We start from the raw sequence: 24,721 nt of genomic DNA on the forward strand, positions 1-24,721 counted from the left end.
TAACATAAAAGCGGACTGTAAAAGCTTCCATAAGTATATAAAAAGAAAAAGATTAGTGAAGATAAATGTAGGTCTCTTACAGTCCAAAACAGGATAATTTATAATGGAGAACAAGAAAATGACAGAGCAATTAAACAACTATTTTAGTTCTGTCTTCATGGAGGAAGTCACAAATAATTTCACAGAAATGCTAAGGAATTAAAGACCTGATGGAGAAGGAGGAATTGAAGGAAATTAGTATTACTAAAAAAAATTGTTCTGGAGATATTACTGGGATTGAGAGCCGATAAATCCCCGGGGCCTGATAATCTACATCTCAGGGCACTATGGGAGGTGTCCATGAAAATAGTGGATGCATTGGTTGTCATCTTCCAAACTTCTGGGGATTCTAGAACAGTCCCAGCAGACTGGAGGGTGACAAATATTACCCCACTATTTTAAAAAGGATGGACGGAGAAAACAGTGAATTACAGATTGGTTAGCCTAACATCAGTAGTAGGAAAAATGCTAGAGTCTATTTTAAAGGATGCAATAATATCTCTGAGAGGGATGCACCCAGGTGTCGAGGATACTGCTGTTTGCACTGACCCTCTCAGCCTCCTCCGTCTAAGGCTGCTGGACAGTCACCCTGAAGATCCTACTGCAGATGCTGGGGAACAGTTCTTCAGTGCTCCTCTTCCACAAAGAATTATTGGATTGCAGAAAATATCCCAGGGACAACCTTATGACCTATTTCTGCCAAGAGAATTGTTTGCACACTTTTCTAAATAAATCTGTCAGAAGAACGCAACTTCACATTAAGAGGTGCATTTGCACTTTAAATAGCTCACCAGTGATTGCGCAGTGAAAATGAGCAAACATGTTCACAATGCGATCAAGTGAGCAAACCATTAATCATATTAAAATAAGGCTCAGGATTTAAAACTGACGGGACCATATGCTGGCAATTCAAAGAAATCTTGTATCTAGCCCTGTGCCTTGCCAGTTTTTGCCTTAATTTAAAATCAGAGTTTATATGTATCATTATAGCCATGTACTGCATGGTTCAGTATGTCAGATGCAAAACTAACTAAACAGATTGAATAAAGGTTACACTGTGTCAAATAAATCTATTTTGTCATTATGTTATCCTAAAATAAATTTGGTTACTGTTTGCATCTTTGAAAGCTATGACTCATGAGAATCTTTGACAGATTAGAGACGTTTTGCACACTACAATCTGGCATTTGTCTTGGAATAGTAAATTCATTAGACACTGACATCAAGATAATGTAAAGAAAGAAGCAAACATTTGAGGAAACATTCTGGAGCAATATGACAAAACTAGCTTATCTATCTGCAGATATTACCAATAAAACTCAAGTTGAATAATGTGGCACTGGCACGTGCACCCAAGGAACCATTGCTCCTCAGAGGCTCCCTACACCTGAATCCCACTGAATTAACCTCAACTAAGAGTGTGAGGTCAACTTATGTTCAGTACGTTTGTGCCCCGTTGCCCCTGGGGCCACAGAATTGGGGATCAGAATAACAGTAGCCAGCAGTTGGTAAAGGACTGCTCGTTGCTCTTAGAATCATAGAATCCCTACAGTGCAGAAGGAAGCGACTCAGCCCATCGAGGAACATGCAATTTATTTTAATGTGCTTCTCCTCATTTTCTGCCTCACCATATTACGAGATCTATCTTTACTTAGGTGGAAACTGTGGACTTAATGAGCCTTTCTCAGAGTGATTGCACAAGCTCTTGAAACTCAAAACATTTTTGGACCACACTATGGAATGCATTATTCATTGGACACTACTGCTTCAGGCTCCTATGCCCAATATTACAGGGCCTCTGAGCTCCAGAGGTACCTTGGGCTGCATTCTCACCCCCACAGAGTTAACCAAAGGGAAATGATATAGAATTGTTGAAAGGTTTAACTGTTTTAGCTCTGAGCGATTCTACGGTTTATTTTTCAAAAGCCCATATCAGAAGCAAAAAATTATGTTTTTTCAGTGCCCATCAATTTGGTGATATTTCATATACAATCTTTAACAATCCAAAAGACACATATTTTTTTAAAAATGTATGATATGTAACAATCAGTACAAACAATAGAACAAATTCACAAACAAAATGGAATAATCATTTATGTTTAGCTTTACATCTCCGATAGATTCATTTATTTATTCATAGTTTTAGGTGCTAAGTGAATGCATAGCTAAAGAGTGAAATTATTAAACATGCCTTGACTGTGAAAATACAATCATTTGGATAAACAGCACGGTAGCACAATGGTTATCACTGTTGCTTCACAGTGCCAGGGAGCCGATCCAGGTTCGAATCAGAGCCTGGATCACTGTCTGTGCAGAGTCTGCACATTCTCCCTGTGTCTGTGTGGGTTTCCTGCGGGGACTCCGGTTTCCTCCCACAAGTCCTAAAAGACGTTCTGTTAGGTAACTTGGAGATTATGAATTCTCCCTCAGTGTACCTGAACAGACATTGGAGTGTGGCGACTAGGGGATTTTCACAGTAACTTCATTGCCGTGTTAATGCAAGCCTACTTGTGACAATAATAAAGATTATTATTATTATTATTATTATTATTAATGAATGAACTATTGAATTCTAGTATCTTGCCTGTGGAAACCTGGACATTGTTTCCGTGAATGTTTCATATAATGAATAGACTACTGTATTTCAGTGCATTTAGCAATCAGAATGTATCAACTAATTAGTTACAGCAAGGTCTATGGTTAGCAGTGGCGTGAGAAGCCTATTTTTATGAGGCTGTGCACATAGATACTGAATTAACTTTGATGGACATCAGTAAACCTTAAGTAATGGCCAATGTTTGCTTAACAAATCATCCTCTAAGTAACATAAGGATTCCCTTAAAGTAAGACCTTGTGGCTGAGGTCAGCTTCCTGAATTCCTGCCTTCCTGAATTCTTGAATCATCTATCCGTTGTTTGTGTTTAAAGTGATCTCCTTATGCTTTGATGTTTAATGCATTTTTTGCCATGTGCCTTACCCTTGTATGTATTGTTTGATATTTAATTTCTACGTTTTGATTCAGTTCTTATTCAAGTGAATAATTCGCAATAAAGTTGTATTTTTGACACCTCCAATCAACCAGACTAGCGACTCTCATTAGAAGATAAAATAAGAGATCCTACAATCTCTGCAAACCTGCTTTCTAGCACCCACCCTAATAAATTAGCATTTTGCTCAGCTACTTCACTGTCCAAATGGCATGGGTGACCTCTTAATCGGCATGTAATTGTCAACTTTCTGGTTTCATGCTACCAAGGGGTTAGGCTTCCTGTCAGTAACATGGATCCAATTGTAACTCTATAAGTTTGAGTGAGTTGAAATTTCGTCCATGATGTCAGAAAACTATTCGGACATAGTAAATATTAATAAAGCAAAGACTACTCTGAACTATTTTCCATTTTACACCACATTGCAAAAACAAATCAAATCTAGGCATGAAAAATAAATCTGATCAAACTTAGTCCATGCAGTTTTTCAACTTCAAGCTGCAACAAATTAAACAAAATAATTTTTGGCGTTTGTCAATCTTATGTTCAGGGTGTTATAATAAAGGAAGATACGTACGATTTCGCTTCTCTGCACTCTCAATGTCTTCCTCATTCTCAGGATCAATATCTTCTGCCTGAGTGATCCAGTCCAGATAGCCCTTAAGGTCCTCTTCCAATTGTTGTTTCTCACGTAGTTTCTGAAAGTCTCCTCTGGCCTTGGCCTTTTCTCTTTCCTTAGAAAATTCACTGCAAGTTTCATAATAATAGGAAATTATGGTGAAATAGAAAAAAGGATCTCAATTATCATTATTTAATTTCTAATTATTAGTGTTGACTTTAAATATAACCCCCAAAATACAACATATTCTGCAATAGAGTAATGTTAATTTTATACATTCACCTTTCGAACACAAGTTAATAATCATAGTCACCGAGTGATTATAGTCATCTCATAGTCATCTCAGATTGAACAACACTGGCAAGTTATGGAATTGAATTCAAATAAGTTTGGTAATTTGTGGGCCAGCAATAGAAAACCATGACCACAAATCTATTGCACAATTAGTTCATTAACATCCTGCAGGAAAGACAGGATCACTATCACTCTTATCCACCTGTCATGGCAGTCAATTTTCATCTCCATGGGCAGCAAAGGTGTGGTAGCATGTTGAACATTTATTGCCCTGTTCTCACTAAGAACCAGGGCACTACCGTTTTGATTCGAATGCTCCATAAGTGTAAAGCAGGTGCCCACAAAAATTAGTCTACGAAAATCAGGGTCCGCTGTACAAACACCTCCCTGCATATCTGTATATAAAGCAGCTTGTTTCTGAATAATCTTGTGGTTCATTAGCAGATACAAACAGATGCCTACTTATGTGTTAAAAATAATATTGCCAATTGTACAGAGTTGCTGTTGTTCAGCTTGTGCATAATACCCAACCAGTTGTTTTATTCAATTTTTTTTTTGTGCGTGTTCCCTTCTCTTATATATATTCTATTCTGTGTACCTAACGGTTTAACAGGGCATAATGCAGGGCAGACCTTTATGCCGCACACAAGAGATGAGCCAATCATTGTTATGTGATAATAATAGTGTGCTTTAGATTTGAGCAGGTAATTTAGATTTTGCAGCTGAAAAATATATTTCCCAGAGCTTGAGAAGCCTGTTAAGGGTAGAAATGAACTGTGGAATCAGCAGGCAAGTACTTTTCCAACATTACTTATGGGCCAGGAGCTGCAGAATACTTCACCCCCAGATCACCGAACAAACCTTCCCATGATTGACTAATCCAATTCCCACCGCCTTCTTAACCTGTGTGATCAGTCAATCACCTCCCCAATCTCTTCACTCGCAATCTCTAGGCTAACCCCAGTGCAATCCATCCACGCTTTTAGCTCCCCACTTATGATCTCCAGGCTGACCTTCCTCCACGACTACCCACTGGGATCACTTCATCCTTCCTTTCTGGTGCCTGGGTGCAGCCTTCTACAGAAAACTTTCCCATTCTGCTGCCAGACAACCTCTCAATCTGGCTGGCTGCCAGCCCAAAAATGGAGGGAAAATTCATCTGGCCTGATGTTACATTCAGCAGGACCTCTGTATTGCCCATATTTCTGAGACTTAGCATCTAAAAGTCACACCAATAGCAGCACGTGGCGCAGTGGTTAGCATTGCTGCCTCACGGCGCCGAGGTCCCAGGTTCAATCCCGGCTCTGGGTCACTGTCCGTGTGGAGTTTGCACATTCTCCCCGTGTTTGCGGGAGTTTCGCCCCCACAACCCAAAGATGTGCAGGGTAGGTGGATTGGCCACGCTAAATTGTCATTCATTGGACAAAAATGAATTAGGTCCTCTAGATTTTTTTAAAAAGTCACACCGAACCATCCACAGAACAGAGTAAATGTTCATACATTCATAGCAAATGAAATTATATTTGAAATTTAAAGGCACTGTCTGGAGTCTTCCTTTCATCTTGTACTTTGTTTATTTATATAGGAATGTCCACTGTAACTACACAATTTGAAATTTAGTAGTAAATGGGAAAATATACATATAATTAGAACAAATAGTTAAAAATTTAATATTAGTAGGTTCAAAAATTCTCAATCCATACAAATAAGTTATTTTATATGATTTGAATATTGGTACTGTGGTTAATTCTGAGATTAATCTGAGGTACCAATAATTGTTTTTCTCGGTTTATTGCTTGCAAAATGTAAGCTTATTCACGAATGTATAAGTAAGAATGGAAATCAATTCGAAAATTAAAAAAGACTTCGAACAAAACATGTGAAATTAGGTCAGACACATAGTGCAGCTAATTAAAGCCCGTGTTAATTAGTTGGCTCAATTGGTACTGCCACTACAGTCAGCAGGGTCACTAATTACCTTGGACAGTTTACATACAATTATTAGTTTCCAAATGTATTTTGTGTACCCTGACATGTTTGCTCTGTAAAAGCAATGAAATGGAAGGATGAATTGTCAAACTTGTTGAGCAAAATAAAGGCATGTGATTGCCTGATGCTGTTGCAAATTTGCTTGCTAACTCAAGCCATTAGGAGATGGGGTGGGATTCGCCTGTCCCCCAGCCTTGTGTTTCTCGGCGGTGCCCTGTTCACTGGTGGCGGGATTCTCTTTTCCTCAGCAAGAAAAAGCAATAGACCTGAGGTTGGGAACAGTTTAAAATTTAGCAAAGGCATGCCAAGGGATTGATTAAGAAGGGGAAAATACAATATGGAAGTAAGCTAGCGGGGGAACATAACAGCTGAATGTAAAAAGTTTCTATAGGTTTGTAAAGAGAAAAAGATTTATAATAAGGAATGTAGGCCTCTTACAGTCAGAAACGGGAGAATTCATAACGGGGAACACATTCATAATGGCTGAGGAACTAAATACGTACTTTGCTTCTGTCTTCATAAAGGAAGACATGAATCAGAGGTTCTGAGAAACACAAGTTTTAGTGAGGAGCTGAAGGACATTAGTATTAGTAGAGAAATGATTTTAGGGAAATTAATGGGATTGAAGGCGGATTAATCTCCAGGGCCTGATAATCTTCATCCCTAAGTACTTAAGGAAGTAGCCCTAGAAATAGTAGATCCATTGATGGTCATTTTCCAAAATTCTTTGGACTCTGGAATGGTTCAGATTGAAGGGTAGCTAATATAACCCCACTATTCAAAAAGGGAGGTAAAGAGAAAATAGGGAACTATTTTCAGTGAGCCTAGTGTCAGTCGTGGGGAAGTTGCTTGAGCCCATTATCGAGCATTTCAAAGCACAGCATTTGGGAAGCAATGGTAGAATCAGTCAAAGTCAGCATAAATTTATGAAAGGGAATTCTTTGAAGTTGTAACTTGTAGAATTGACCAGGGAGAGCCGATAGATGTGGTTTCTTTAGACTTTTCAGAAAGCTTTCGATATTGGATAGGCACATGGAGTACACCAGAATGACAGGGAGTGGGATAGTTTGATCTTGGTTTCGGACAATGCTTGGCACAACATCGAGGGCTGAAGGGACTGTTCTGTGCTGTACTGTTCTATGTTCTATGTTCTAAGGTCTCATATAGCAGGTTACTATGTAAGGTTAAAGCACATGGGATTGCGGGTAGTGTCTTGAGATGGATGGAAAGCTGGTTAGCAGACAGAAAGCAAAAAGTTGGAATAAATGGGTCTTTTTTCAATTGGTAGGCAGTATCTAGTGGGGTACCACAGAGATCTGTGCTGGAACCTCCAACTGTTCACATTATATATTAATGATTTGGACGAGGGAACTAAATGTAGTATTTTCAAATTTGCAGATGATACAAAATTGGCTGGGAGGGTGAATTGTGAGGACGGTGCAGAGATGCTTCAGCGGGATTTTGACAGGCTGAGTGAGTGGGCATATACATGACAGATGCAGTATAATATGGATAAATGTGAGGTTATCCACGTTGGTAGCAAAAATAGGAAGGCAGATTATTATTTGAATGGGTGTAAATTTAGAGAGGTAGATACTCAGCGAGATCTTGGTGTCCTTGTGCATCAGTTGCTGAAAGTAAGCACACAGGTACAGCAGGCAGTAAAGGAGCAAATGGTTTGCCGGCCTTCATTGCAAGAGGATTTAAGTACAGGAATAGCGGAGATTTACCAGACTGATTCCTGGAATGGCTGGACTGTCATACGAGGAGAGTCTAAATCGGTTAGGATTATATTCATTGGAGTTTAGAAGAGTGAGGGGGCATCTCATAGAAACTTCTAAAAGTCTAACAGGATTAGACAGGGTAGATTTAGAAAGAATGTTCCCCATGGTGGGGGAATCCAGAATTAGGGGTCATAGATTGAGGATAAAGGGTAAACCTTACAGGAATGAGGTGAGGAGAAATTTCTTCATGCAAAGAGATATTTCTTCTCCCAGAGAGTGGTGAATCTGTGGAATTCACTACCACAGAAAGTAGTTGATGCAAAAAACGTTGTGTAATTTCACAAAGGAATTAGATATAACTCTTGGGGCTAAAAGGATCAAGGGATATGGGGGAAGGAGGGGTCAGGGTTTTGAACTTGATGATCAGTCATGATCAAAATGAATTGCGGAGCAGGCTTGAAGGGCCGAATGGCCTCCTTCTGCTTCTATTTTCTATGTATGTTTCCTGCCGCTTGTCAATGGGATTTCCCATTGAAGCCACCCCACGCCACTGGGAAACCAGTGGGCAGCGGTGCACTGCCAGCAGGGACAAAAAATCCCAATGGCTGGAGAATTTGTGAATTTCCAGAACTTGCTGGTTGATTTCTGCTGTTCCACCATTTGCACTGCACTAACAGCATTTCACCATTAGCTTCCCCGTTACGTTATCGAACTTGCTGCATTTTCATGTTAATTGCTCATTAAATTTGCCTCAGAAAATTAAGACAAGTGATTAATACCCAGTAATTAAGAGCCACATACTTCTTAACAATGTGATAATTGTCAATGACTGCCCATCAAGCTCTGATCCAAAAATGAACAATTTAAACTGTGCCGTCTCATTTCTTCAAGGAGTGAATTGGCATTGGAGAATTTTTTTTAACTAACTTTTTCATTTATTTTCATAATTTGTAGAAGTTGTTGTCAGTTTCACAGTTGTAATGACAACAAACACTAAGCTTCACTGCCATTACAACTGCAAACCTCAGACCAATAGTGTACCTAACTCGATATGTACCTCTTGCATTCATTCCTGCATACTAATATTAAGCAAGCACTTGTATAAACCATTACCATTATCTGTCAGATTGCGATGTGCAGTGGGGTAGGGAAATATAGAATTTGACCATAGGTTTGGTTCTGCACAGAGCAGAGAGATAAGTATTATGTTGCTGAAGTAAGTAATCCTACTTTCAACTAAAATAATATTAGAAAATGTTCTGCTGTATTCAGAAATAAAAAGGATCACTGTAAAAAATCATGGAATTAGGTGTTATTTTTGTCTTTATCTGTGATTAATTAAATTTCACATCATATTTATATATATATATGCACAATACATTAAACTCAAAACAGTATCACTAAGATATGCTAAGCATCTTATTGCATACTTAAAAACATATTTAGAATAGCTGCACCTAATACTAAAATTAAATAATACAAGCCTGAGTTGAATATGTGCATAGCTTGCAATAGCTTTCTGCCGACGGTGCACCCCCGCCACGGGTTCCGAGGCGGTGAGGGATGCGTTCACAACTTCCACTGGCGAGCCACCCTCTGCCGCTGCAGAACACACTGTGGAGGGGGAGGAAAATCCAACCCCACAGTGCGAAAGCTCTCATTCTGATCCAAGATACATCCAAATATAAACTGCTACAATAAACAGTACATTAAACATTAAGCATTCAATCATCAGTTTACATTTTCTACAGTGCATTGGTTGGCTTAATAGCAACACACTATTCTTGCTCAAAATAAGCTTGTTGATTGCAAATTCAAATAGTTTGTTAAACTCCTCTTATGTAATTCTTCCAATAGTTAACAGCTCACTATAAAGAAGTTGGAACAGCAACACAATACATTGGCCTTCTAGTGCCCTTCTTCACAGGGGCCAGAAATAGGATTGGACCGTGACTCTTGAATGGCTAGTTCTTGGTATCAATTGTTGCATTATTGGAAGATGTGAAGTGGAAGACAATACTCTTCTGACCAACAATAAATATAGGAACAAATCACCAGCGTTCTCAGGACAGAAGGGTCACAACATAAAATATAAGGGAGAAAATTGTCCTAAAATAATGACAAAAATATTATTTATTATCAAATTTGTTTTTATTTCTTTTCAGTTATCTCATATTTTTTGTCTCATTTAGTTAGGTACTCAAGTGCATGCCCCATATCCTAACTAAGCAGATGAGTCTGTATTTGTGATGTCTATCTATGTAAGCTTTAAGGCAGATGCTGATGGGAGCATGAAAAACATCATAAGGTGACTTAAATTTAGTTTTATTTATTTAACCCCTCTCTGTTGGAAAGCATTATGCTTCTGTTTATCTCCTTCTGGTGACATGCACATGGTGGGGAATTACCGTTAAACGGCCATGCCCTATTAATAAATTTATTTATTGATGCGACCATCAATTCACTCGAAGACTCGTGGAGAAGTAAACCGTGGTTTTAATCAGCTTAGAACTGAGCCTGCCTGTGACCGGTACAACACTGAAGGCGGCCCCGCAGGTCGGCAGCTCTTATACTTCCTGTAAAGGGGGTGGAGCCATGGACGGAGCCCGTACATGCCCCAACATATCCCCTGTGGGTGAAGCCACACAATGGTCCATAGGTAGAGCCCACAGGGTTAATAACATAACACAGTGCACTGGTGAATTATCAGTAATTATACATTCACCACATTTATAAACTCACATTTTAAAATAAAGCTATACTGGAGGAAGATTTACTCTGCACTATGTCTAGTAGAGATTAAAATGTTTTAAAGAAACAGATTATGACTGTGTTATGCATAACACACAAATAAATTCTTTCCTCTTTCTTACAATGCATAGGTCTGCCCACATGAACTGCTTGTAGTCCACTCAACTTAACTTAGTACATCTAATAACATGTATTCCCCAATAGCCAATATGCTATTATAATGCAGTTATTCTAGCATTCATAAAAACTTACTTCATGAACTGAAAATACCCCACAAGCATATAAATCAATTATAAAAAAAGCACTGAACATCAGACAATTAAACCAAGTAGCAAACTGAACTTAAAGAATTAATTCTTCCCAGAAGGAGTTGAAGAGCTATATCATATTCACTCATGTAACACAAAAACATAGTAATCCAAGGTTAGGCCCAAGAAAAAACAACCAACCACACACATTAGAAATTCCAGGAAAGAGGAAATATTGTATTTTAAATGAAAGATAAATGTCTTAACAGTTCAAAATCACATGCAGTTAACTGTTCCAGATGCATTATTTCATAACAAGTGACAGCAACTTGTTACCTCAGAGGAAATTAAGTGTCACAGTTTGCTCTCAATTCACTGTACCATGCATGCTCACCCATTAAAAAGCAACCTACAAACAATACTGATGCACAATATCTCAACATGCATGCAAAAAGCATTTGTTTAAACAACAGCACCTCTAATGGAGCAGAGGCAGGTACATATAACTCAACATCTTACCCACTAAGTACACCAAGAACGAGGTTAAGTACAAAAAATGAGCCTAGGATGATTAGGCTAACAAAATAAATCCATGGCCATTCTAATCCAACTCCGTCATTCACCTGAAAAATGGAGAATGCCTATTATGGTTTAATGCAACTTAAAAAATAGCAAAGTCCTTCAGCCAGTCACTTTGTTCCTTGGGTATTGGTTATAAGTCAAAAAGATTATTGTAATTTTCGCCACATTTTGGGCTGATTACAATGTCAAATTATAATTAGGAAAGATTGCATGTTTAATAAAAATCATCACTAACACATCGTTCTTTCATGTGCAGAAATGAATTGATAATTTTTATGTCTTTTCCCAAAGTCAAAATGATAACTGGATTTTGGACTTTGCATTCCAGACAAAATGAAGTGGAAGCTTACCCGCTCAATACACCAAGTACAAGATTAAGAACGAAAAAAGATCCAAAGATGACGAGACTGACAAAATAGACCCAAGGTAATTCATATCCCATGGCATCATTCATCTGTAAAGATGACAGTAAGTAATGTGTCACAGCCACAAAAGTGGTTTGTTAAATTAGCTGAAAGGTTAATATTTAAAACAAAGTGGATCTCCTTGTATAGGTAACTGAACCATTTATTTATTACTAAAATAAATATTTATAATCAAAATGTTTTTATGACTTAAAAATTGCACATCGAAGTTAACCTGACAATGCAGAAACAGGTACATACTAATTGTATTTCAAAATACAAAGCACACAGATGCGTATGACTTTGGATAATTTAGAAATTCCATAGACGTCAGACCAGTAAATAAGATAGTGAATAAGACAGTAAGATAGTGATAGACTAAGATAGAATAAGATTTGTTTTCATCCCATTTCATTTCAACTGTCTTTTACCATTTCTTTCTTTCTTGTCTTTCTTAATATATATTAAACCCCACCCCACCCCCATCTTATCACCTTTCCTTACCCTTTCTTCTTGTTGCTTCCCTCTTCCCCTCCCCCCCATATCTACAGTTCACCCTCTGATGTTAGTTTCTCTGCTGTTTGGCCTTTCACATCTTTTGTTCTCTGTGGGGACTGCCATTAGCACTCTTTCCCCTAGGTTTCTGTGGCCATTAGTACCCAGTTTCCCTGGGTTTCTGTGGCTATGACTCATCTTTCATTCTCCCTCCACAATATAAATATTTCCCACTTTCTCTGTCTGTTAGCTTTGACAAAGAGTCATCGGCCCCGAAACGTTAGCTCTTTTCTCTTCCTAAAGATGCTGCCAGACCTGCTGAGATTTTCCAGCATTTTCCATTTCGTTTCAGATTCCAGCATCCGCAGTAACTTGCTTTTATTAAGATAGTGAACCTCTGGATTCTGAAATAGGAGACTCGTATTTGAATCACAATCTTTTTTAAAAAATAAATAAATTTAGAGTACCCAATTATTTCTTTTCCAATTAAGGGGGCAATTTAGCTTGGCCAATCCACCTAACCTGCACATCTTTGGGTTGTCGGGGTGAAACCCACGCAGACACGTGGAGAATGTGCAAACTCCACACGGCCAGTGACCCAGGGCCGGGAATTGAACCTGGGTCCTCAACGCAGCAGGCAGCAATGCTAACCACTGTGCCACGGCCGCCCCTTGAATCACAATCTTGACCGCTGTTCATACTTGCACTTCCGAGAGAAGGTTATTTAATTATCCATATCCAGCAGTCCATTAGCAACTTTATCTAAGCATATGGAGTCAGCTCACATATGGAAGCTGATGGCATTCATCTTTTGCTCTCTGTCACCGTCATTGAATCTATGATTGACACTGTGCTTGAGGCTTGAAGGAGAGTGTGGTGGTCTGAGGGTAATTCTATTCAGTGTGCATATCAATGATTTAATTAGGCCAAGAGGAGTGGTGTTAAAGTTGGCAGATAATAACAGAAAAGGACGGATGATTAATGTTTACAAGGCTAAAGGAAACTGCATAGAAACGCTGTTAGTTTGGGGAAAAGGGAAAGTGAGGTAACTGAGTATTAGGTTATTCAGTTTGGTTGAAAAAATAACAGTTGTGCTGCTGTGGAAGAGAGGAAGAGAAGAGGGATAAGGGAATACAAATTCACAGAGCATAAAATGCTGCAAAACAAAAATTGATATAATTTTAGATTTTATATGAAAAGATATTGGATGCAATTTCCCCAAAAATCATGGTGCAATTTCCACCAGGTGAATCGGCTCGATCCAGATCACTATCCATCCACAGGCATCTGATGTGCCCAACTAGGGGCTCAGCTGTTTACTGCTCACAAAGTGGAACTGCATATAAACGGTCCCTCTGCGCTCACTCACACAGTCAAGCCAGGAGAATGGCATCGCAGAAACCTGCTGCTCGCTTTCTGGAGGGGGACCTGAACAGGCTTTTGGAGGAGAGGTGGGGCACTCTGTACCCCTGTGTGGGTAGGAGAACCCTAAGCAATGTAACTAACCCTGCCTGGAATGCAGTGGCAGCTGCAGTAAGTCCTCTTTTTGTCCCTGCAGGAGAAGATAGCCCATAAAAAAAGGGAGAGGGAGACAATGGGCAGGGGAATGCCTGTGTTGCGAGTCCTCACCCCCTACGAGGAAATTGTGGGAGAGGGCGCAGAGCGAGCAGCGACTGACAGCGAAGTTGGTCTGTGCCAGAGAAGTGAGAATCCACTGCACCTTCATCCAGATGACCTATCCCAAATGAGTTGTTTATTTCCCAGACCCTTGTCCTTCCCGTTCACTGAACTCAAGTCCCTTGTGTTGCAGCATCTCCATCAGATGAGGCTGGGTCATCTGGTCTCCTCACCCACCCCCGCAACCCAAGAGCACACCTTGGAGGACACCGACAATGCGTCACAGTTTTAACCACACCATCCACCATCGCAGAGACACACACCACAGTGGGCAAGATTAGCAGATCTGGAGAACACATCTGCTGCTGCACATCATGTGGACGCAGGAACTTCCAAGAGAGTGGGCAATCGGAGGTTTGTGGGATCCCAGGACACAGCTGGCCCCCCAATCAGATGCCAAGCCTCTGGAAATTAATCTCCCTGAGATGCTGGAGGTGCAAAGGCAGAGCCGTAAATTCAGAAGGGTGTGTCAGCTACATTCCAGCAACTGTCAGGCTGATTGGAGGCGTCCCAAAGCCTGCAGCCGCAGGAGATTGTACCAGAATTGCATGGCACCAAGGCCAACACAGCAAGGGTGATGTCTGCAGTGGAAAACTTGGGGTACGACCTCCGAGCCATGACTGGCGAACTCCAAGGCGTGACTCACTCTCTGAAGACCCTGGCTGATGGCCTCGACACATGGCCCAGTCACGGAGGGACATGTCCCAGATATAGATAGACATTTCTGAGGCACTTCAGAACTTGGCCCATTCACAGAGGACCATAGCTGAGGGTCTCGACAGCATGTACCTGGCACAGAGGGACATAGCAGAGGAAATCAGTGCCTGGCCTATTCAAAAAGAACCATGGTTGATGGGTCTGGCACCATGGTACAGACAAAGAACAAAGAACAATATAGCACAGGAACAGGCCCTTCAGCCCTGCAACCCTGTATCAGTCATGATACCAACCTTTGCCAAAACCCTTAGCACTTCCTTGTGCCATATCCCTCTATACCCATCCTATCCATGTGTTTATCAAGATGTCTTTTGAACGCCGTTAATGTATCTGCTTCCACAACCTCCCCTGGCAACGTGTTCCAGGCACTTACCACCCTCTGCGTAAAAAACATGCCTCACACATCTCCTCTAAACTTTGCCCCTCGGAACTTAAACCTATGATCCCTGGTGACTGACCCCTCCACCCTGGGAAAGAGTGCCTGCCCATCCACTCTATCCATGCCTCTCATAATCTTATAGACCTCTATCAGGTCACCCCTCAACCTCGGTCTTTCTAATGAAACAGTCCAAGCCTATTCAGCTCCTCCACATAGCTAACACCCTCCAGACTAGGCAACATCCTGGTAAACCTTCTCTGTACCCTCTCCAAAGCCTCCATATCCTTCTGGTAGTGTGGCGGCCAGAATTGTGCACAATATTCCAAGTGCGGCCTGACGAAGGTTCTATACAACTGCAGCATGACTTGCCAGTTTTTATACTCGAAGCCCCGTCCAATGAAGGCAAGCATTCCGTATGCTTTTTTGACTACCTTGTCTATTTGTGTTGCCACCTTCAAAGATCTCTCAGACTTTCTATATTCCTAAGAGTTTTGCCATTCACAAAATATTTCCCCTCTCCGTTAGATCTACCAAAATGCATTACCTCACATTTGCCCGGATTACATTCCATTTGCCATTTCTATGCCCAAGTCTCCAACCTATCTATGTCCTGCTGTATCTTCTGACAATCCTCAACATGATCTGCCACTCCACCAACCTTGGTGTCATCTGTGAACTTACTAATCAGACCGGCTACATTTTCCTCCAAATCGTTTATGTACACTACAAACAACAGTGACCCAAGCGCAGATCCCTGTGGAACACCACTAGTAACAACCTTCCATTCAGAAAAACACCCTTCGACTTCCGGTGGCGGCCATGGAGGAGTAGGTCGCACATTTGATAGCTCCCGCCTGTGACAGACGTTTGGACCTTTTTCTCCTGTTTGTTTCCGGATTTTATTGGATGAATCGGTGGAGAGTGAGATGGTGAGGAGAAGTCCCCCTCCTGTGCAAGGAGAATTGGACCAGAAGTGGCCGCGTGAAAGACAAAGTTTCACAAGAAAGACACGAGCAGAGCTGGCAATGCGGGAACACATGTCGGAGAAGCAGGGCCGCGGGGAGATGGCACAGTGGTTGACGGAGCAGCTGGTGAAGTTTTTTGAAGAATGTTTCACCAAGCTTAAGGAGGACACGCTGGACTCGATCATGGCTTCAATTGATCAGGTGGTGCAGAATCAAGAAATCCACAGACATGTGATCCAGGAGGTGAAGAAAAAGGTGTCCGAGCAGAAAAACACCCTTCTACTGCTACCCTTTGCCTTCTGTGACCGAGCCAGTTCTGTATCCATCTTACCACCTCACCTCTGATCCCGTGTGACTTTACCTTTTGTACCAATCTGCCATGAGGTATCTTGTCAAAGGCTTTACTGAAGTCCATGTAAACAATATCCACCGGCCTCCCCTCATCAATCATGTTTGTCACCTCCTCAAAAAACTCGATCAAGTTAGTGAGGCACGATCTCCCCTTCAGAAAACCATGCTGTCTATCGCTTATGAGTCCATTTGTTTCCAATTGGTATAAATCCTGTCCCTGAGAATTCTCTCCAATAATTTACCTACTCACGATGTGAGGCTCACCGGCCTATAGTTTCCTGGATTATCCCTGCTACCTTTCTTAAACAGCGGTATCACATTAACTATTCTGCAGTCCTCTGGGATCTCACCTGTAGCCAATGAGAAAGGCCCCAGCAGTTTCCTCCCTTGCTTCCCTCAGTATTCTGGTGTAAATCCCATCCGGCCCAGGAGACTTATCGACCTTAATATCTTTTAAAAGACCCAATACCTCCTCCTTTTCTATGTTAACATGATCGAGACTGTCCACACACCCTACCCAAGAATCATCTTCCACAAAGTCGCTTTCTTTGGTGAACACTGATGCAAAGTACTCATTTAGTACCTCACCCATTTCCTCTGGCTCAACACAGAGATTCCCCCCACTGTCCTTAAGTGGTCCAATCCTTTCCCTGGCATCCTCTTGCTTTTTACATATGAATAAAAAGCTTTGGGATTCACATTAATCCTACTTGCCAAGGACTTTTCATGACCCCTCCTAATGTCCTGCTTCAATACCTTCCTACTTTCTTTATACTCCTCAAGGGTTTTGACTGTCCCCACCATTCTAAATCATAGAGTAAATCATAGCATTTACAGTGCAGAAGGAGGCCATTCAGCCCATCGAGTCTGCACCGGCTCTTGGAAAGAGCACCCTACCCAAGGTCAACACCTCCAACCTATCCCCATAACCCAGTAACCCCACCCAACACTAAGGGCAATTTTGGACACTAAGGGCAATTTATCATGACCAAGAGGGCAGCACGGTAGCATTGTGGATAGCACAATTGCTTCACAGCTCCAGGGTCCCAGGTTCGATTCCGGCTTGGGTCACTGTCTGTGCGGAGTCTGCACATCCTCCCCGTGTGTGCGTGGGTTTCCTCCGGGTGCTCCGGTTTCCTCCCACAGTCCAAAGATGTGCAGGGTATGTGGCTTGGACATGATAAATTGACCTTAGTGTCCAAAATTGCCCTTGGTGTTGGCTGGGGTTGCTGGGTTATGGGGATAGGATGGAGGTGTTGACCTTGGGTAGGGTGCTCTTTCCAAGAGCCGGTGCAGACTCAATGGGCCGAATGGCCTCCTTCTGCACTGTAAATTCTATGATAATCCACCTAACCTGCACATCTTTGGACTGTGGGAGGAAATCAGAGCACCCGGAGGAAACCCACGCACACACGGGGAGGATGTGCAGACTCCGCACAGACAGTGACCAAAGCCGGAATCGTACCTGGGACTCTGGAGCTGTGAAGCAATGGTGCTATCCACAATGCTACCGTGTTGCCCATAATTCTAGACCGTAAAAATGCCTCCTTTTTCTTTCTGATGAGGTTCACAATATCCCTCGTTATCCAAGGCTCCCTATACTTCTCATACTTATCCTTTGTTCTCTCAGGAACATGACTTTCCTGAATCCTAATCAACTGTCGCTTGAAAGACTTCCACATGTCCGATGTCTTTTTTTAAAAAGTATTTTTATTCAGGTTTTGCAGAATTTTCCATAATAAACCAGTTGTAACAATAATAACAAAACAAACTAGTGTGAACATTAAAAGGAGAATATACAATAACGATTAAATAGACATTACCCCACATGACTCAGTCTTCCCCATCCCAATGAAGCACTCACCCCCCACCCACCACCCCCCCACAGATTGCTGCTGCTGACATTTAAATTTTCCCCGAGAAAGTCGACGAACGGCTGCCACCTCAGAGAGAACCCAAGCGTAGACCCACTTAAGGCAAACTTTATTTTTTCGAGGCTGAGAAACCCAGCCATGTCGTTAAGCCAAGTCTCTACACTCGGGGGCTTCGAGTTCCTCCACATTAATAAAATCCGTCTCTGGGCTACTCGGGAGGCAAAGGGCAAGAAGTCGGCCTCTTTCGCCCCCTGAACTCCCGGTTCTTCTGACACTCCAAAGATCGCTATCTCTGGACTCACCACCACCCATGCGTTAAGCACCTTGGACATTGCCCTCACGAACCCTTGCCAGAACTCTCTAAGCTCCGGGCATGCCCAAAACATGTGGACATGGTTTGCAGGGCTGCCCTTGCACCTCATAGAACTGTCTTCTACCCCAAAAAACTTGCTCATTCTCGCTGCCGTCATGTGTGCCCGTTGGACCACCTTAAATTGAATTAGACTGAGCCTGGCACATGATGAAGAGGAATTAACCCTGCCCAGGACCTCTGCCCACAGACCCACTTCCTCACCTAGCTCCTCCTCCCACTTGCCCTTGAGCTCCTCCACCAGGGTTTCCTCCACCTCCTGTAGTTCCTGGTAGATATCCGACACCTTCCCCTCCCCCACCCAGGTGCCGGAGACCACCCTGTCCTGTATCCTCAGTGGCGGCAGCGTCGGAAAAGCCACTACCTGTTTTTTCAGGAAGGCTCGTACTTGCAGATATTTAAAGGCGTTTCCTGGCGGCAGATTAGATTTGTCCTCTCGTGCCTTCAAACTGGGAAAGCTTCCGTCTGTGAACAGATCTCCCATCCTTCTGATGCCTGCCCTTCTCCAGCTCTGGAAACCACCATCCATCCTACCCGGGACAAACCTGTGGCTGTTACATATCAGGGTCCAGACCGACGCACCCTCCACCTTCTTGTACCTCCTCCACTGTCCGCAGATCCACAGTGTCGCCACCACCACCGGACTTGTGGAGTAACAGGTCGGCGAGAACGGCAAAGGAGCCATTATCAAAGCTCCCAGACCAGTACCTTTACATGACGCTGCCTCCAGTGTTAGACGTTTTAGTTGCTGTGAAATGAAGTCTAAAGTTCTTGTTCCTTTTCACCAAACACCATTTATTTCACTTCCACAGCCTCTGCACAAAACTCTTAACAACACACCACCTGACAGAGGCCACCTGAAGCCCCTTTACATATTAGTGTCAATTAATGGATACTTAACATAAATGAGACAACTAATTGCAATGTCTCTTAACCCATTACTTAACATCCAGCTGCTCCCACGCCCCCCCCCCCCCCACTTCCTAATCATAGCTATATTGGCCGCCCAGTAGTAGTTGCGAAGGTTCGGCAGCGCCAACCCACCCCCCCCACAACTGCGCTCCAACAGCGATCTCCTTACTCGCGGGGTCTTATTCGCCCACACAAAGCCCAAAATGATCCTACTCACTTAAAAAAGGCCTTAGGGATGAAGATGGGGAGGCACTGAAAGACAAACAAAAGTCTGGGGAGGACAGTCATTTTCACAGTCTGCACCCTCCCTCCCAGTGACAGCGGGAGCATGTCCCACCTTTTAAAGTCCACTTCCATTTGCTCCACCAACCGGGTTAGGTTGAGCCTGTGCAGGGCATCCCATTTCCTGGTCACCTGTATACCCAGGTAATGAAAACGTTTCTCTACCATCTTGAGCGGCAGCTCTTTCAGTCTCTCCTCCTGCCCCTTGGCCTGGATCACAAACAACTCGCTCTTTCCCATGTTCAATTTTTACCCTGAAAAACTACCAAAATCCCTCAGGATCCGCAGAACCTCCCTCATCCCCTCCACAGGGTCCGAAATGTACAGGAGCAAATCATCCGCGTATAGCGCAACCCGATGTTCTCCCCCCCCCCCCCCCGCCCGAACCAGTCCCTGCCAGTTTGTCGAGGCTCTCAGCGCCATAGCTAGCGGTTCTACAGCTAGGGCAAATAGTAACGGGGAGAGGGGACACCCCTGCCTCGTTCCCCGGTGAAGCTCGAAGTACCCCGACCTCAGCTGGTTTGTACATACACTTGCTGCAGGCGCCTGGTACAGCAATTTCACCCAGCCAAGAAAGCCCTCACCAAACCAGAACCTCCCCAGCGTTTCCCACAGGTACTAGCACTCCACCTGGTCAAAGGCTCACATGTCCGATGTTGATTTACTATCCAACAGCTGCGCCCAATCCAAATTCTTCAATTCCTGTCTAATGTTATCGTAATTTGCCTTTCCCCAGTTTAGCACCTTAACGTGAGGGTTACCCTTATCCCTGTCCAAAAGTACCCTAAAACGTACAGAATTGTGGTCACTACTCCCAAAATGTTCCCCTACTGGATAAAGGGGATGTACCATATTTAGATTTCCAGAAGGCATTTGACAAGGTGTCACAACAAAGGTTACTACGCAAAATAAGAACTTATAGCATTGGCAATAACATACAGACATGGACAAAAAAACTTTCCCCCTTGGTAGAGGGATTAATGATTTAAGGTAAAGGGCAAGAAGTTTAGAGGCGATGTAAGGAAAAACTTTTTCACCCAGACTGTGGTGGGAGTCTGGAACTTGCTGCCTGAAAGGGTGGTTGAGGCACATTCAAGAAGTATTCAGATGTGCATTTGCGATGCCAAAGCTTACAAGGCTATGGGCCAAGTGCTGGAAAATGGTGGTTGTTTTTGACCGGCGCAGATCCGATGTGCCAAAAAGCCTTTTCTGTGCTGTAGACCTCTATGGCTCTATGACAGAGGGTTGCTTAGCAAACAGGAAACAGAGTCAACATAAATGAGTCATTTTCGGGTTGGCAAGATTTGACAAGTGAAGTGCCGCAGAAATCAGTGCTGAGACCTCAACTAATTACAATTTATATTGATTTGGACAAAGATGCCACATGTATGGCTGCAAAATTTGCTGATGACACAAAGATAGGTAAGCAAGTGAATGAAATGAAATGAAAATCGCTTATTGTCACAAGTAGGCTTCAATGAAGTTACTGTGAAAAGCCCCTAGTCGCCATATTCCGGCGCCTGTTCGGGGAGGCTGGTACAGGAATTGAACCGTGCTGCTGGTCTGCCTCAGTCTGCTTTAAAAGCCAGTGATTTAGCTTAGTGTGCTAAACCAGCCAAGATGTGAAGAGAACATAAGGAGTTGCAAAGGTTAAGTGAATGGGTAAACATTTGGGAAATGAGGGCTGGGATTCCAAGCTCTGGAGTCTAAGTGGAGAATCAGGCCTGGTCTCTACTGGCGCTGGAAGCAGGGCCCAAGTGTGAGTCTCACTCCAAAACCATGTAAATATATAAATATATGCATGGGGGAGAGCTCATTGGATTCCGGCAGAATCCCGGCTACGGGCCACCACTTTGAGCGGGTAGTCCAATCCAGAGGTCTACCACTCCCAAAGACTGGTGGCAGGTCCCCCTCTACCCGACAACGTTAATCCTGCCCCCCCCCCACCATGACAGGGAGGGGCATCCTCACCCACCATCATGCATAAGGGTGACCCAACCCCTACCACCACTAGCCTCCAAGCCACCCCCCATCAGTCACCTTCATCAGCTAAGTGGTTTCACTTCCTCTTTTTCACAGTAAAAAACACTTAGCTGCTTTTGATTTGATGAGCATCTGTCAATCATGGTGAGTGTGTTTATAAACTTTCTGGTTGGCATCAGAGCAGGGTAATGCATTCCAGCATGAAGGGAAAGATAACTAAATAAAAACCAAGCACCTGTGTCTGGGCCAGTAAAACTGTCAATCACTGGCTAATGAAATGTATTGCTGTATGAAACTGAGGGAAAGATTTGCATTTTAAAGGCTGTCTTGTGCTTTGAAGTCCTTTCAGAAGCCTCTGATACCTGTAACAGATTTTGCTTTCAAGGTTTTTGTCTAAGTCAGCAAATATTAGGAAAGGAAAAGTGTTTCTGCAATGATTTTTCACTGTACTGCCCAGACTGCTCTTCAGCTTTCAGGCAGGAGTGACTAATGGGTGGGATCTGATGGGGTCTCTGATAGGGGAGGGCGTCTGATGGAAGGGACTGATGGGGAGGTCTGATGGGGGTGCTCGAAGTGGGGGGGGGGGGGAAGACGCCCAACCTCTATGACCCTTGGGGGGCCCTCTCCATTGCAGTCTAACAGCGGCAGAGGGGCACTTAATCAGTACCCTGACCCCTTGACATCCCGGACACCCCAATGACAGGGTGGCACTTGGCCAACCTCACACCAAAGCCCGGTGGAATACCCGACAAGGACCATCACGGGTGGGAGAGAGGGTGGTTGAGGGCGGGGGGGGGGGGGGGGACTCGGGTTGCTTAACATTGATTTACATGTTCCCGCTGGTGCATGGCAGGTAGCATGGGTGCCAAACCTGTACATGAATCACAAATAGTTGATATGCAGATACAGCAAGTGATTAGGAAGGCAAATTAAATATTGTTATTTAGTGCAAGGAGAATGAAATTCAAAAGTCGGGGTATTCTGCTACATTTGTACAGGGTATTGGTGAAACCACATCTGGAGTATTGTGTACAGTTTTAATCTTCTGATTTAAGAAAGGATACATAGATGCATTAGAAACAGTGCAGAGAAGGTCCACTTGATTGATACCTTGGATATGCACTTTATCTTAAGAAGAAAGGGTAACAGGTTGTATCCATTGTATCGATTGGAGTTTAGAAGAATGGGAAGTGGTCTTATTGAAACATATAAGATCCTGAGGGGACTTGACAGGGTGGATGCTGAAAGGATGCTTCTCCTTGTGGGAGAGACTAGAACCAGGAGGCACGGGTAATGATACTGGGTCACCCATTTCAGATAAAGTTGAGGAGAATTTTTATTCCCTTTGAGGGTTGTGAATCTTTGGAACTCTCTTCCCAAGACAACAGTGGAGGCATTAAATATTTTTTAAAGGAAAGGTAAAAAATTCTTGTCTAACAAACAAGTCAAAAGTTTAAGGATAGGCAGGAATTTGGAACTGAGTCACAATCCGATCAGGCATGATCTTATTAAATAGTGTGGCAGGCTCGAAAGGGCGAGTTAGCCTTCTCCTGCTCCAAATTCGTATGTTCATAATGGAAATCCCTTGTCCCTGGGACTGTTCGTTTCTGCACCCTCTCTAAAGCTTTTGGTATTTTTCTATTTTTCCTGAAATATTGCACTCAGAATTAGACACAATGAGCGCAATTCTCCGGAAAGATATCTAAGTGTGGTAGCGAGCGGGAATTGTCGCGGGCTTCCCGGCTCTCGGCCCAGCGAGGCTGGCAACGCAATTCAACGTTAATTGGTCCACTTAACGAGGCTTCAAGGGCTTCTTGTCGCAAATATAGGCTCGGCAGCTGATTCGCCAGAACCACGCTCGCCAGCCCACCCCCCCCCCGCTAACAAGGTTGAGAAGCACTTAAGCTGCCAACCCCAGCCAGCTCGCAACAATGGCGACCAGGGGATCGGCCCCAAGATTCGGAGATGTTGAGCTAGGGAGGCTCCGATATGCAGTGGAGACTAGGAGGGATGTCCTGTTCCCCCGAAGGACCCAAAGAGTCAGCCACAAGGCAGTCAGTGCTGCCTGGGATGAGGTAGCGGCAGCTGTTAGCTCAGGAAGTATGGCCAGCAGAGCTGATAGCTACTGCCACCTCATCCCAGGCAGCACCGACTGCCTTGTGGCCAACTCTACGGATCCATTGGGGAATAGGACATCCCTCCTGGTCTCCACTGCATCTAGGAGCCTTCCCAGCTCAACATCTGCCAGCCTCCCAGACAGTCTCGATCCACTGCGGTTTGCCTATCACCGCAACTGGTCCACAGCAGATGCTATCTCCCTGGGTCTACAATCAACACTCGAATACCTCAACAAGGACATCTATGTAAGACTGCTGTTCATAGACTACAGCTCCGCCTTCAACACCATTATCCCGACAAGACTAATAACCAAACTCTGCAATCTTGGACTTGACCCCTCCCTGTGCAGCTGGATCCTCGACTTCCTCACCAACAGACCGCAATCTGTCAGGATAGGCAACAGTACCTTCTCCACAATAGTCCTCAACACCAGGGCCCCGTAAGGATGTGTGCTCAGTCCTCTACTGTACTCCCTATACACACACGACTGTGTGGCAAGATTTAACTCCAACTCAATCTATATGTTTACGGATGATATGACTGTGGTGGGCCGTATCTCAAACAACGACAAATCAGACTACAGGAGGGAGATAAATCACTTGGTTGCATAGTGTACCGAATATAACCTCTCTCTAAATGTCGGAAAGACCAAGGAACTGATCATCGACTTCAGGAAGCGTAGCACAACACACACTCTCGTCTGCATCAATGGCTCCAAAGTGGAGATGGTCGATAGCTTTAAATTCCTGGGGGTCACCATCACCAACAATCTGTCCTGGTCCACTCATGTTGATGCAACAGTCAAGAAAGCCCAACAACGTCTCTACTTCCTACAGCAGCTAAAGAAATTTGGCATGTCTGCATCGATTCTCACAAACTTCTACAGGTGTGCGACAGAGAGCATCCTATCCGGCTGCATCACAGCCTGGTATGGCAACTGGTATGGTCCAAGATCGCAAGA

General features: G+C 43.3%; 1 protein-coding gene across 1 annotated transcript in view; it reads right to left on the reverse strand.

Annotated features, from left to right (window-relative positions):
* Window positions 1-24,721, reverse strand: part of cacna1db (calcium channel, voltage-dependent, L type, alpha 1D subunit, b) — a 1,216,201-nt gene that overhangs the window by 498,917 nt on the left and 692,563 nt on the right. Inside the window, exons 8-9 of the mRNA XM_072472487.1 lie at window positions 11,584-11,687; window positions 3,604-3,773 (exon numbers count right to left, since the gene is read on the reverse strand). Of these exons, the coding sequence (XP_072328588.1) occupies window positions 3,604-3,773; window positions 11,584-11,687 (274 nt within the window). The remainder of the gene's footprint in view (window positions 1-3,603; window positions 3,774-11,583; window positions 11,688-24,721) is intronic.

The sequence above is a fragment of the Scyliorhinus torazame genome, chromosome 13 (assembly GCF_047496885.1).
Source record: "Scyliorhinus torazame isolate Kashiwa2021f chromosome 13, sScyTor2.1, whole genome shotgun sequence".
In the NCBI taxonomy this organism is placed as follows: Eukaryota; Metazoa; Chordata; class Chondrichthyes; order Carcharhiniformes; family Scyliorhinidae; genus Scyliorhinus; species Scyliorhinus torazame.